This window comes from Mycothermus thermophilus (genome assembly GCF_041956435.1).
Source record: "Mycothermus thermophilus strain CBS 625.91 unplaced genomic scaffold VTJ04scaffold_5, whole genome shotgun sequence".
Classification (NCBI taxonomy): domain Eukaryota; kingdom Fungi; phylum Ascomycota; class Sordariomycetes; order Sordariales; family Chaetomiaceae; genus Mycothermus; species Mycothermus thermophilus.
The window spans coordinates 175,651-189,878 of record NW_027191431.1 but is presented as its reverse complement, the minus strand read 5'-3'; the positions used below and the strand labels follow the sequence as shown (position 1 = coordinate 189,878).

The 14,228-nt window shown below is 57.0% G+C and overlaps 6 protein-coding genes across 6 annotated transcripts; 3 read left to right on the top strand and 3 right to left on the bottom strand.

The window, feature by feature from the left end:
• Positions 1 to 38: 38 nt before the first annotated feature.
• On the top strand, positions 39 to 919 carry VTJ04DRAFT_7111 (uncharacterized protein; the record flags this gene model as incomplete). The annotated part of the gene is made up of 2 exons (XM_069365403.1): positions 39 to 698; positions 761 to 919. The coding sequence occupies 2 exons, from the start codon at positions 39 to 41 to the stop codon at positions 917 to 919; spliced, it is 819 nt and encodes a 272-aa protein (XP_069216440.1).
• Positions 920 to 3,029: 2,110 nt separating this feature from the next.
• VTJ04DRAFT_7110 (uncharacterized protein) lies at positions 3,030 to 4,385 on the bottom strand (the record flags this gene model as incomplete). The annotated part of the gene is made up of 2 exons (XM_069365402.1): positions 3,030 to 3,999; positions 4,084 to 4,385. 2 exons carry the CDS (start codon positions 4,383 to 4,385, stop codon positions 3,030 to 3,032), a joined length of 1,272 nt encoding a protein of 423 aa, XP_069216439.1.
• Positions 4,386 to 4,463: 78 nt separating this feature from the next.
• Positions 4,464 to 4,893, bottom strand: VTJ04DRAFT_7109 (uncharacterized protein; the record flags this gene model as incomplete). Its single annotated transcript, XM_069365400.1, has 2 exons — positions 4,464 to 4,689; positions 4,829 to 4,893. 2 exons carry the CDS (start codon positions 4,891 to 4,893, stop codon positions 4,464 to 4,466), a joined length of 291 nt encoding a protein of 96 aa, XP_069216438.1.
• Positions 4,894 to 6,238: 1,345 nt separating this feature from the next.
• VTJ04DRAFT_7108 (uncharacterized protein) lies at positions 6,239 to 6,823 on the top strand (the record flags this gene model as incomplete). The annotated part of the gene is made up of 3 exons (XM_069365399.1): positions 6,239 to 6,428; positions 6,500 to 6,570; positions 6,665 to 6,823. 3 exons carry the CDS (start codon positions 6,239 to 6,241, stop codon positions 6,821 to 6,823), a joined length of 420 nt encoding a protein of 139 aa, XP_069216437.1.
• A 1,441-nt stretch (positions 6,824 to 8,264) lies between these two features.
• On the top strand, positions 8,265 to 9,583 carry VTJ04DRAFT_7107 (uncharacterized protein; the record flags this gene model as incomplete). Its single annotated transcript, XM_069365398.1, has 3 exons — positions 8,265 to 8,447; positions 8,549 to 9,069; positions 9,427 to 9,583. The coding sequence occupies 3 exons, from the start codon at positions 8,265 to 8,267 to the stop codon at positions 9,581 to 9,583; spliced, it is 861 nt and encodes a 286-aa protein (XP_069216436.1).
• A 290-nt stretch (positions 9,584 to 9,873) lies between these two features.
• On the bottom strand, positions 9,874 to 12,914 carry VTJ04DRAFT_7106 (uncharacterized protein; the record flags this gene model as incomplete). Its single annotated transcript, XM_069365397.1, has 2 exons — positions 9,874 to 12,598; positions 12,682 to 12,914. The coding sequence occupies 2 exons, from the start codon at positions 12,912 to 12,914 to the stop codon at positions 9,874 to 9,876; spliced, it is 2,958 nt and encodes a 985-aa protein (XP_069216435.1).
• Between the last annotated feature and the right edge of the window lie 1,314 nt (positions 12,915 to 14,228).

Here is a 14,228-nt window from a genome sequence, read left to right as displayed (position 1 = left end):
CGGTACACTCACTCACGAAGCGGGTTGTCCGGCTTGATATGGGGTTGAGATGTGTTTATGGTGGCGGTGCTAGGTTGGGACATAACACAACCAAAGGAAAAACTCCTACTCCATATGAGCAGCCACGGCGCGCCATCACCACTACGAAACCAACCCTATCCAACCCGACCCGAGCGGAACAGAACCCCCCCAACATTCCTCACCCACACAGACCCGGTTGGTCATATACGCCACGCAACGCGGCACGGCAACCGAGACGACGAGAACGAGTAATGGTAATTAGACATCAGACAGAGCTTCACACCGACATATCATCGTCATCACCGACCTCACACCGTCTCTCTACAACCTACTACATACGAAACGGACAACGAGGAGAAAACACACCGCGCGCGCCTATTCCGACCTCGATCACAAAAAGAATTAGCAGCCTCCCAACCAACCTTCCAACAAACCAACTACCAGATAGCGGGATTGATGGATGGTGGATGGATGGATGGATGGGGATGAACGCCCGCCTGTCCGTCTGTCAGATCGAACATAAACCGAGGACAGAAAACAACCTTGCCAGACCGACAGGCATCGCCATCAACATCATGTCACACACCCTTTCCGGGACTTTTATTTTGTTTGTTTTTCCCCAATTCCAACAAAACGACTCATTGATTGAGCGGCATTCTCGACCACCGGGTTTGTTTGTTTTTTTTTTGTTTATTAGTTTGTTTGCTTGGGCTTAGGGGGGATCAGGATCAGGTTTTAGACGGCGAACGGCGGCGACGGCCTGGACTGGATTTCACTGGACCGGACGGGACGAGTCTTACTCCTTGTATTGTACTGTACTGTTGCTTGCTTGCTGCTGTACTACTCTGGTACTCTGGACTGGACACCATTTGACTTGACGGCCGCCGGGATGGGATGATGGGATGACGGGATGGGATGGGGTTGGTTTAGACCGGACTTGTTGTTTTTTTATTTGCTTTTTTCCCTTCTCCCTTGTTTGTTCTGTGTTTTGCTGGGTTTGTTTATTGGTTTATTCATGTCAAGGTGTCAAGGTGGATTGATACATGTCCATGAGTGGGAGTGGGTTTGAGTGGGAGGGGGAGAGATGAAGAGGAAGGAGGGGGAAGGGGAGGGAGGTGGTGAAGTAGGCATGTGGGAAGATGATGATGATGATGAGGAAGGGGAAGATGGGGGGACGTAGGAAGAGGCGGGAAGGGAAAGGAGGAGGATAAGGAAAGGAAGAGAGAGATAAGAGAATACCTGCGGAGTAGATAGGAGGATATACCCCCGGTCTTTGAGTTTCGAGTAGTTGTATTGTATTATTTAGAAGTATCGCCAACTTTGTGCCGACCTACGTGCCTTGCCTAGCTGGGTGCCTGCCTCTCCTGCCTAATTGCTTGCGTACCTATAGACATATGTACCTAGGTACGCTCTGCTATGTCATGTATGTGCGTTGTGAAAGTCAGATGGAGAGAGGGCCGGGTCGAGCTGAGTTGCCTCCTCACGATGAGCAGATATATGTACAGCAAGCAGCGAGGTTGGTATGGAGATACATCAGGTATATATGCACATGATGTGTATATATGCCGACCACCTACCTACCCGCCCGAGTTCACAGCCTCACCCGCCCACCGCTTACAGATCCAGGCCGAGGTCTAGGACATCCAAGTGAAGTCCCTCCCGCCTATACCAAGTATGTGTCTACATATATACCTACGGGTACCTCGGTAGGCAGTTGTCTTCCCTCCCCTCCTCCCTTCCTCACTCTCAATAACAGGGACCTACCCGAGGTCCTGTACCTACCTATTGAAATATATGTGAATGAAAAGTCCCGTCTGTTGCATCTGATGATGATGCACGTCGGGTCGGGTCGGGTCCATCACATCCGAGGCTTGAAGTAGGTAGGCACGGGGAGTAGTCGAGACGAGACAAGAATGTCGTGGACTTCTAGAACCTACCTCTCTACCTCCCTAGGTACCTACCTCAGGTTAAGCAAGGTACATACTTGCCCGTAGTCAGTCCCTGTCTTAAGAAGAGATAAAGCAGGATGCAGATGATGATTATGATAATGCTACTTATCTGTTATTTAATGGCATCGAGACCATATATAGGACGATGGCATGATGGTATGATGGTACGCACAACATATAGGCACCTACCCACCTCCATCCCTCCCGAAAAGCAGGTAGGTATATACATACATCCATACATTCAATGTACAGTTCTTGACAGGCACGCTCGCGAGCATGATGCCTGTCCAACGTCGCTAGCCAAACGATGACGAAGTAACTAGACGACGACGACGACGACGACGATGACGAGGAGGAGGAGGAGGAGGAGGAGTAACTCTACCCAAGGAGCCAGCCAACAGTCAAGCAACCGGACAACATAGGTATCTTACGGAGGTAAGTACTAACAATATCAACCGCCTATCAGCAGAACGAACATTCATTCTTCAAGGACCCCGGGGACGAACACTTCATTCAACACATAGGTCCAGAATGATCGACGCCAACGATCAATTAACCAACACCCTCCAGTACCAGTGGCAGCAGCAGCAGCAGCAGCAGCAGCAGCAGCAGCCACCCAGCCAGTTAGTCAGTCAGCCAGACAGTGCATGATCTCTGTGTACGGAAGAGTACGTATCAAGGTCAAGTGGGCAGCAGCCGCGCAGCTTGGCTCTGCTTTTTCATCATTCTCGCAAAGCCAAAACTACTTTTCGTAACTATCTATCAGACACAACACAACGCAACGCCACACATCACGATGTTTGTGCATGCAAATGCAAGATAGGTAGGTACGCCGCCGGCCACCAACCCATCTTCCTTGGTCCCCCTCTTCCTCCTAAGCATGCCACCAGCTTCCAGGTCTCCAGACCTCCCTGACCTGGCTCCGCTGGCATGGCCGCACACACACAGCCTCCTCTCCATAGAACCCGGCATGGCATGGCATGGCATGACCTGACTTCCTTTGAACCTCCACCCACAAACTTTTCCCTCCCCACAACCTCTGCCCAACCAAACCACCGACTATTTGTAAAAATCAAACTTGTTCTCGTCACTCGTGCCCTTGACCTGGCTGCTGTACGCGTCCTCCAAATCCGACTGAATAATCTGGTACCTGTTCTTCCTGACGGCGCGCAGCCCGGCCTCCTGCATGATGGCGGCAATGACGGCGCCGCTGAGGGGGTCGTTGCGCACAATCAGGCTGTCGAGGTCGACCTCGGGGGCCAGGCTCATCTTGCTGGCGATGGTGGTGAAAATCAGGCGGCGCTCGCGGCGGTCGCGCAGGCTGGGGAACTCGATCTTGCGGTCGAGGCGGCCCGGGCGCAGCAGGGCCGGGTCGAGCGTGTCGGCGCGGTTGGTGGCCATGATGACCTTGACGTTGGAGGTCTGGTCGAAGCCGTCCATCTGGTTGAGCAGCTCGAGCAGGATACGCTGGACCTCACGGTCGGCGCCCGTCTGGGCGTCGAAGCGCTTGGTGGCGATGGCGTCGATCTCGTCGATGAAGATGATGGCCGGGGCGTTCTCGCGCGCCATGCGGAACACGTCGCGCACCATGCGGGGACCCTCACCCAGGTACTTTTGCACAAACTCGGAGCCGACGACGCGGATGAAGTTGGCCGTGGTGGAGTTGGCGACGGCCTTGACCAGCATGGTCTTGCCCGTGCCGGGAGGGCCGTAGAGCAGCACGCCGCGCGGCGGGTCGATGCCGATCTGCTTGTACAGGTCGAAGTGGGTGAGGGGCAGCTCGACGGCCTCGCGGATTTCTTGCTTCTGCATGTCCAGGCCGCCGACGTCAGCGTACGTCACGTCGGGCTTCTCCTCGGCCGTGAGCATGGCGATGGAGGAGTCGGCCTCGGGAGGCAGGATGTCGACGAGGGCATTGGAGTGGCGGTGCAGGGCGACCGAGGATGACGGCTTGAGCAGCTCGCGGTCGAGGGTGGAGAGGATGCGGACGACGTAGTTGGAGCCGGTGCTCGACTGGACAATGCCGGTGCTATAGGGAGGAAGACAGGGTTAGTCGATATCAAGCCGGCCCAGATTGGGGGGGCCCTATCATGATCATCGAGGTGCTGCTCACTTTTGGTCAATGGCCTCCATGAACTGGCCGATGACGAGAGGGACGCTCTGGATGCGCTTGATCTCTTCTTGGGCGCGGACGAGCTCCCGTTTTAGGCTTCTCTGCTCATCCTTGATGTATTCTTCCTGGAGCTGGATGTACTCGAGCTGGCGCTGGAGGCGCTTGAGGGTGGCGTATTCGTCGCCGTTTTCTGTTGACGTGCCCTCGAAATTCTCAATGCTGGGGATTATTGAGGGCGTGGACTTTTTGGCTGGCGGGGCATGGTTTTCCGTGTTGTTTTTGTCGACCAGAACGTCGCCCATTGTGACGGATAGAGGGTCCTCGGTTTGTCTGAAGTCTGAGGGAGAAGGGAGAGGAGGTTGGGAGATGGTCGACTCTGGTCAAGCTGGTTTTTCTTTCTCAGTCGAGGTTGATGGCCGGATTCGAGGAAACTTTGTGTGTAGTGTGTCGTAGTGGTGAATGGGCGGCGCGGTCGATTTCGAGGTCGGCAGCAATGTGTGTGACGGGTTGGTGTTTCGTTGATGTTCTTTTGCCTCCAGCGTGTTGCAGCAGTTTGGGTGTTGTGCTTGTTGGCCAGTCGTCATCTGCTCTGGAGCCTGCCTGAGGCTGGACCCACCTTCCAGTTCAGGTCTTGGCGAGGGGCTCCAGTGGCTCAAGGTGAGGCGTCAGGCCGTGGCGTCCCGTGGCCTGTGCCTCAATCAGTGGGTCCAGTCAGTCCGGACCCAAACCGCAACCTGGAACCCACCTGCCCGGCTCCCGTCCGGTCCACGGGTGGCTGTCCACCTGGCTGGAGTCCCACAGTATGGCCATTTGCCCCGCATACTGTTGGAGTCACTCGCCTCGCCTCACCATGGATGCAGAGTTGAGGTGCGACATGACGCCGACTCCTCCGGCGACTCCTCCGTAGATGCCGGCCCGGGGATGCCGCAGACACAGAGCTGGATTCCCGAGAGAGGGAATCCATAGGTACGAAGCGCATACTGTATTCAGGGCTTGTCTCTCTCTGTTCCTCTTGGGTCTTAATTGAGAGCGACAGGTGAGAGATGAGGGGTGCCATTGCATGTCTCCATCATCCCCATCCATCATCTGCGACCCGGACCTCAACACCTTGATGGCCAAGACCCGCCGCCGATTGGAGATCCATCCCGCGTTGCTTGCTCCGGTTAGATCACGCTACCTTACTATCTTCAGCACATCAACCCCAATCTTTTGCAGCAGCAATCCGATTCCTGCTGCGGCTCTTGTCGATGTCGAGCATCGCGAGTGCAGCCACGAAGCGACCCTGGCAGCAAAAGGGCCCAAAGCCCAAGCCTTACGCGGGGCAAATGCCATGTGGTTCGCTCCAACTTGTGTTGAGATGCACCGGACAAGCGGCATCCATGATGAAGAGATGGCGGGGTGGCAGCCATCGGTCCTCAAATGGCACTTCAATGGCACATGGATGTCCTACCTAGTAGGGCACCCCGGCATCGGGCCGCCTCGTGGTTGGCTGCTGCTCCTCTCAACGGCCGGCTGCCCGCCTTGTCTGTCCAAGCCTCACTGGTCGACCTGTCTGATTGATTGACTGGATCCGTGGATGAGGATGGATGAGGTGGCGGATGGACACTGTGCTGCACCGTACAGGTACCGTATGAATCACAGCCAGTCTGCCTTTTCTGCCCTCTCTGTCCTCATACAGCCCAGCCCGGCCTCACTGTGACCGTCTGCCCGTTGGCTGCCTTCCGCCATTCACACCATCCATCCCAATCCGCCTCCCACGGCCTTATTACTCCACCTGCCCATCTTTAAGTCACTCGACACCCGGACCTTGTCCACTTCGTCACTCATCGTCTCTTCCCTCTCCTCGAGTCTGCAACCTCCTACCTGAACCCCGCAAGGGACCAAGGGAATCCTTTTGCATCCGCTCTTCTTTCCAGTCTCATCTCGTCTTTCCCTGCCCCTTTGTCGCATCGTTCCATCGGTCTGCCTTTCATGGTTTCGTCCCCCTCGGCGTCTCTGCACGTCTTTTGGCAGCAGTAGCCGCCATCGAAACAGTCATCTTGTGCCCCCGCCACTCGGATACGTAAGAGCAGTATAGAACCTCACACACACCTCCTCGGACAACACACCGTACACAACAAACACACCACAAGTCGTCGGGACCCAAGCCTGCAGAATGGAGAACAACATGTCCGCCTCCATCGCCATCCCCGACCAGCGCCATCGCGCTACCCAGCCCGACGCGGGTTCCTCGCCGTCGTCGTCTTATTCGAGCTCCCCGAGCTCCCCGGGTCGCTCTCCACAATCGCCCTCGCGGGCTGCCCAGAAGCAGAAGCTGCTGCATAACAGGCGACCGAGCCTGCTGAGTAGGTTCCCCTCCGCTGCCTCACCATAATTTCACCTACGGACACCCCGCAACTGACACCCGGCTCCCCAGGCTCGGCACTCGCCCACCAAGAGAGCACCACCATCAAGATCGGCGACGATCCCGAGGGGCCCATGCGACTGGTAAGTTCTCAACCACCAACACGAGCGACGCTACGCCGCCCCCCCCCCCCCCGCCAGAGTAACTCCTTATCGCTAACGACATGTCTGTCACCAGGTCACCTACCTCTCGTCGGGTCAAGGCTTCGTCTGGAATCCTGAGATCTTTGTTCCGTCCTACTGCGACTACGACTACGTGCCAATCGAGCAGATCCGCGACCCCGTCCACGAGATTTTCCTGACCGACGAGGAGATCAAGAAGATGCTGCCTCAATAAGCAAACGAAACGGACGCGCCCATGCAAATACCATGGTATGCCGACCACACACAAGCAAAACGACTCGACTTCGGCATACACACGTGTACATGATTCAAGGGCAGAGTTTTCTACCCCCATCTCGGTCTTGGGAGTCTGCTTTTCTTTGGACGACCAGACACGGCAGGAAAGACGGAGAAGCGGGCGTTTGGGGCTGGGTTCCGAGCCATCTCTTCTCATTCATTTTCTTCTGGCGGGCCGGACAATGGCCCAGGCTGGCGCTGTTTTTTCACGACTATCGCGGACGACGCCTAGCAGCCTCCTGGGTCGACCGCCCCCCTTTTTTTCCTTTGATGACGGGTTTGAGCAGGGGAGTTTGAACATGTTTATCAGTATGGGCACACGGGCTGTTTTATCCTAGGGAGTTGGCGGGTTTCGGTTTTTTTTTTTTTTTCGTATCTTTATCGTTACTTTGGGGGGCACAGACTCGGTGGGCGGTCTCGATCGGCGGCAGCTCATGGTGGAGTATGTGTACTTAGACCTTGTTGTCGTTTGACTCGGCGTCTTGGGGAGGGGGATTCTTGTGTGGCATCTTGTTTTTTTTGTTTTTTGAGCTTGCTTTGTACGTTTGATGGGAGGAGTCACATGCAGGATTATCGTTAACTACCGACCTACTTCAGAGTACACACGGATGATGGAGCAGGTGTACATATGTATGAGTAAGCGGGACGGGTGACACGGTGCCGTTCGTTTGTGGTGGGGTGTCAGCGAGCGACCTCCATCAGGTACTACTTATACATATGATGGCAACCTACCGGACTGAGGCGGGTAGGGTCTGAGGATTGAGGCGATCCGACTTCCGGGTTCTTCCTCGATAAGACACAAGTGTTGTAATCCAGATATCTGCTGGTGTGACTCATACTGGAATTATTTGCCTGTCTGTGACTTCCATGTCATGATACATACCTATTCTGGTTCCGAAGAAGCCCGATGATCCATTGATACGTGATGACTGCCGCTCCTCCTCCGGGCCGCAATGGACGGGCCCACCCGCCGGCACATGAACCCCACATCCCGCGGTGCGGCCCACCAAGTTCCAAACCGAAGCCCGAATTGGACGAAGTGGTGTGCGGGGCCCGGATTTCCAGTTGTGGCTTATCGGTTTGTTTACCGCCTATCGATAAGACTTGATGGCCCATCAACTGCATCATCGCGCATCGCAGCGCATCGCGGTTGCTTGTCGCGTTCAGGTTAACTGCTTACTCCGTACAACGACGTCAACAACGGGACGACACTTTCAAAGTCCTCAACAGCTTCGAACCTGCCTGGCCAAGGGAAGGTCAATCAAAATTAACAACCGAGTCCTCCACCCCGACCAACCATTGAACATCAGTAAATATTCTGTCCAGGGAGCGCAATAAAAAAAGATTAGAGGGGAAGAAGAGGGAAAACAAAAGAAAGGATGGACGGACAAACACAACGACGCATCGAGCTCCAAGCCCCCGAGGACCTGACATACCTGATCGACAACGTCCGCCGCGCCGCCGCCGACAGCATCAATGCCGCCTTCCCGCCGGTGGATGACGGGGGGTTGGACGGGCAGGAGGACGAGTTGCGGAATCGGATCGAGGAGTTGGTGAATGACGTACGTTTTTTTTCCTTCTCTCTTCCCAACCAAACTTACCGACCTACCCACCCACATACCTACCTAGGTCCTACCTAGCTAAACTAACCCAACGACAACAGTACATCCTCCAAACCTTCACCCTCGCCCTGCCCAACCTCTCCATCAACGGCCTCCCGGTAACCAACATCACCCCGTACCTCCCTCCGGGCTTCCAGACCTCCTCCTCCTCCTCTCAAAAACACCCCCAACAACAACTAGACGAACCCCAAGTCCAATACGAATACGAACCCTTCGACCCCCGCAAGCGCGACCGCGTGGAACAGCTCGTCTCGGAGGAAGAAGACCTCCTCCGCTCCATCGCCGCGCTCAAGCGCAAAGCGCCCGCCAACACTTCCCGCAAGTGGATCGACGGCTCCACCGCCTCCCTGCAAGCCGACGACGAGCTCTTGGCGGCGATCGAGCAGAAGCTTTCCCGCGAGGGGGAGGCGGCCGGGAAGAGGGGGTTGGAAGGGATGGGACCGCTGGAAAGGCAGGCCGAGGTGGAAGGGAGGTTCAAGGCCGCCGTGGAAGGGCTGGGCAGGTTGAAGAAGGAGATGCCGGCGGCGGTGGCCAAGATGGAGAGGGCGAGGGGCGCCGCGGGGTATGTCGTGGGGGAGAAGAAGAAGTAGCTTGGGAGGTGAGACTCACCCGTTTGTTCGTACGGGAGAGGAGGGGGGATTTATTAATATAGCCCGAGTGAGGTGGTTGTTATGTATGGTACGGTTGGAGGAGGATAATTCTTCCAATATAGAGGGCTTGATGCCCCAAGATATGGGGTATGATGATGATGATGGTTAGGGTGGGTTTCATGACAAGATGATGGTTTGCTTGGCTTAGGTTGAGTTTATGTGGGTGATTCATTTGTCCGGGTCCATGACGACGGTTTCTTTTTGTCTGCGTTTAGCTGGGATAAATAAGAGACTACTACTACTAACTATCGGGCTGGACCTAACCCCAGCCCGTTCCATCCCCGTCCTACGTACTTGTGTAGAGCTCAACAAAGCGCACAACGACCTGACTCTTCCGTTCCATCCATACGACCAATTCATCCATCCATCCCGCACCTAGTCGACAAGTTTGAAAGAAAAGAAAAACCAGAGAGGAAGAAAAAATGACAAACAAAAACAGAAAAAGAAAGAAAGAAGAACAGAAAAAGTTACATTGCCGTCGTGCCACGACATTTCTTCTCTTCGTATCATCCATCCGCCCTTCTTTGGTCTTCTTTCCGCCTTGCTTCCTTTACTCCTACTTCTTCCTAACTTCTCTCTCTCTCCAACTACGTACCCCTTCCATTGACAGTGCACCATACCCCCAAACAAACAAACCCTTCATCTATCCTTACACCCACCCATCTTTAACCCAACTAGATGCCTAATCACCTAATCATCCCCTTACGCCCCAAGACTCATTGCCCTCCCTGCCCCCCAACAGCCTGTGGCGTCTGCCCCGGGGGTTGCGCCACCGGAACCGGCACAGGCACGGGCGACGGTGACGGCGCCGGCGCCGCCTGGATCGGCCGAGGGCTGTTCACCGCGCCATTCACGGCCGGCGCAATCCTCTGTCCTTGTCCACCCATGTGATTCCCCATATGTTGCTGCTGCGCTTGTTGCTGAGCCTGTAACTGCTGCTGCAACGCCTGCTGCTGCTGTTGCTGCATCTTCGCCGCCGCCACTTTGTGCACGTCCATGTGCCCTGCCAATCCGATCCCCGCGAGGCCGACGACGGGCTTCATCGCCCCTTGTTGCTGTTGTTGCTGCTGCTGTTGCTGCTGGGCGGCTGCCGCTGCTTGCGCTTGTGCCTGTTCCATCACCTGCCGTTGCTGCATCTCGGGCATGACGGTTGCGTAGCCCGTCAGGTTGGGAGTCCCTGGACCTCGCGGTGGTGGAGCACTGACGGGCGGTGCGCCGGGCTGCATGACCATGCCTGGACCGGGGGATGCGACGTAGGGTTGTCGCGGTACGGCATTTGGCGGCATGCCTGGTCCTGGTGCGCCGTAACCTGGAGGCGGGCGGGCCATGGGCTGCTGGGGCGGTCCTTGCGGCGGACCTGGCGACGGAACGTAAGGATGCGCTTGCGGGACCTGGGGCGACATGGTTCGCGACATTGGAGCGCCGTTCGGATACGGCGCGTAGGGAGGCTGCGGGTGCCCCATGGGAGGCGGGTGCGGGGGATGCTGCGGCATCGGTGACGGTTGGCCGTGGCCCGAATGTGGCTGAATCTGTTGGTGTTGTGGGTAGCCAGGCGCGTAGCCTGGGGCAAACCGGTGATGAGTGGGAGTGCCGGGCTGGACAACGTTGTAATTGGGCTGCATGCGCGCCTGCGGTGGAGCCGGGGAGTACTGGGCCGGCGGCATGTTCGGGTGGCCGTACGGAACTTGGCCTTTCGGCACCTGTGGCGTGTACATCTGCCGGAACTGCGTCCCTTGGACCGGCCGCGGTTGTACAGGCTGGTGGTGAGCTTGCGGCATGGGAACGCTCGCCGGCGCGCGCGCATACATGTTGCCTTGCGGACGCGAGGGGGTCTGAGGGAAGTGCTGGGCAGGACCGACGGGCCGGGCCGACGGAGTGAATTGCTGGTATTGCTGGTTGACGTACGGGCTCGGTGCCGGTGCGCGGTGGGCCTGGCGCTGAGTGTTGGCCGCAGCGGCCTGGGCGGCCATCCGGGCGAGGCGGGCGGGCTCGTCCTCCTCCATGACACCGCGGTACTCGTCGGAGCGGATCTCGATCTTGGTGCTGACGGCGAGATCGGCAAGGCGGTCCGAGTTGAGGCGGGCCACGGCATACGGCGGCAGGTTTTGGATGATGAGTGCCAACTGCGCCTTGAGGGCCTCGTACGTCTGCATCTCTTCCTCGGTTGGCTGGTGAGCGAGGTTGCCGTTGCGCAACATGTCGCCGTTGACAGGGTCGGCCGAGTAACGGTCCTGGCTCGTGGGTAACGTGAGGTTGCGGTTCCGCTGGTACGATGCGAGCGTCTCGATGAGGTCTGAAACCTCCTCGAGAAGATCGTCCACCTCCTTCTCGTGTTCCGACTTCTCCGACTTCTTGGGGAGCACCAGCTCCGGATCCACCAGGCTTGGGTCCCAGTTGTCGATGACCTCCTTGATTTGCTCCTCGTCAACCTCCATGGTCGGGGCCGCATCGGCGGACATCTCGGCAGCCTCGTCCTCGGCTTCCTCCGCCTCAACCAACTTATTGAAGGCCCGGCAGCCGACGCGCTGCCACCACAGGCGGCTGACCTGCCCGGACGGCACGATGGCGCCGGTGTCATCCTTGCACGGGGCGAAACTAGAGAAGGCGCCGCGGAAGAGTGTCTCGAGCTCGGCCATCTCGAGCTCAGTCGATGACGGCTTGACGCCTGCCAGACTCTGGGCACGTTCGCGTTGCTTTGCCTTGGGGTGGATCGTCGGGGTGGCATGGCTGTAATCCAGCCAGTGGCCCGTCGAGACCTCCGAAGTGAAGTAGGTGCCTTGGCGGTATGTCGACTTGTCGGTGAGCTCGGGGTGGTAGAAGGTTAGCACGTTGCTCTTGGTGGTCGTTCGCGGCGCTTTCGGTGGCTGAAGCGGTGGCAGGTTTCGCGGGGACGGGAAGAGCTCTCCCAAGGTGGGAACGCGGCCGCTCCTTTCGGTCGAGACGGGGGCTTCGGACGGGATCTTGCTGAGCGTGACGCCCTTGGGCAGCGGCGCATCTGTGATGTCCTTGCCAGGGTCTTTCTGTAGGCTCGTAAAGAGAGGTCGCACAGTTGGGGCGGCGCCCACTGTTGTCAGCACATAACGCTCGGAACCTGATGAAGACAGGGCGTTTCGAGACGCGGGACGCGGGACGTTGGGATACGCCGTCTCGCGTCGGAAGAAGTCCAGAGCCGTGTTCCGGAAGGCGATGGTCTTAGAGATCAAGCCTGCATTGGACGACGCGCTAACAGCCTCAAGTTCCTTCACCTGCGCATCCGTTGCCCGGAGGATATCGGACATCAAGTCATCGAGGCTGTCGTAAAGGCCCTGTGACACCTTGTCGGCAATGGACACGGGTTTGCTGCCGGGATCTTCGGATTTTGCGCGCTTCGAGGAGGGCTCGCCCTCGGAGGGAGGTTCGAGAAGCCGGCGGCGGAGAATGGATGGCTCATTCGTGTCATGGCTGGAGTGCCAGAGTTAGTACATCTGGGATGACAGGAGAAGCGATGAAGGGAAGTTAAGGAGGAAAACGGCGCAGCAGCATACCTCTCTAAAACGCGGACAAAGTCGGCGACGAGCGATTTGGAGTCCGGGGATGGATGCACGCCGTTCACGAGCGGCTTCGGGGAGGAAGGAGCGTCGGGAAGGAGCGTGTCGCTGTCGTCAGTAGCATCTCGCTTGCGCTTGGTGGAGGTGGAATTGACAGAAGCAGGCGAAGCGGGACGCGACGGTGGTGCAGCGACGCCGTTGACGTGAGCCATGACGGCGGGCGACGCCATGGCGGGCGCGCGCGGTGGGGAGGGAGAAGATTTGGGATGGGGATAGATAGATTGTCGTGCGTAACGGTGGTGTCGTTGTCGTTCGTTACTTAGTCGTGGTTTGTCGTCGCCGTGGTCGTGGATTCGGGGGGGGTTCAAGTGGTGCAGCTTGGATTTTTTATTTTTTTTTTGCTGGGACCCGTCGCGCGCTTCGCGTTGGTAGGTTGACGGGCTGCGCGAAGGGGGGTCGGGACCGGTGATGGATAACGTCAAAGTTCAGGACGGGTCAAGGTTGGCTGGATGCTGCGTCGCCCTGGCCCCGGACCAGGCCAAAAAGTTTTGTTCCTCTGGGTTGGACAAGGAGGGAGTGGAGCAGCAGGCTGGGCCAAAAGGGAGGATTGATGAAGACAATGGATTGGGACGGGGAGGAGGAATGTATCGAATTACGGAGTAGGTTGGTAGTCGGTGGTCAAGCTGGGATGCGGCATTCGATGGGCATCCTCCAAGCTTGTCGGCGTGCTGCGCGAACTAGATGCAGAGAGACGGGGGGAGATGTCGAAAGGCTCCAGCTTTGATTGCCACAGCGAGACAAGACACAAGACAGAGACGAGAGTTGGTCGCAACCTGGAACGCACCTCAGCGCAGCAGCAAACGCAAAACGCCAGACAGCAGAGGGAAGGGGGTCCACCCAATCTGTCGCGCTAGTGCTGCTTTGGGAAAGAAGTGGGCCACCGCGCCAGGCACTGCGAGACTGCGGGTGATCGCACGTGACACGAGCCTCCCTTGCCATGGTCCAGGCCGCGTCTAGGTCTTTTGCCGCCAGCGAGATCTCTCAGATGCAGCTCTGACATCAAATTTCAACCAACACAGTTTCTCCAACGCAAATCCATCCAACACAAAATGTTGCAAATGACATGGATTGAAACAGCCAACTGAACAGATATCCTAATACCTTAGCTATCAGAATGAAATATGGCCCGAGTGTAGAATCTTTTAATGTTTTTAATGTACTACGGAGTAGTTGCTTACTTATATATCCCTGGCCTGCAATGTCAAACAGACAAGACTTGTCGCACGATGTCTGTCACCTCGAATTGTTTGCAGGGCCGCTTTCCTTTGTCTCTTTCCTGGCCTCGCTGTGCTCCGTCCAAGTGTGGTAATTATTTCCTGTCCCATGCATGCCCGCGTCCTCCGGAAATCCAGGGTTCAGGGTCGGGTCCCAGGGTACCTGTAGGTCGGACCAGTCCTTTCCCGGGTCCGGTCCGGTGACGGCGACGGAACTGCGGGGTCCTGGATTTTCTTGGATTTTTTTTCTGGCTGCTGCTCCGATTGCCC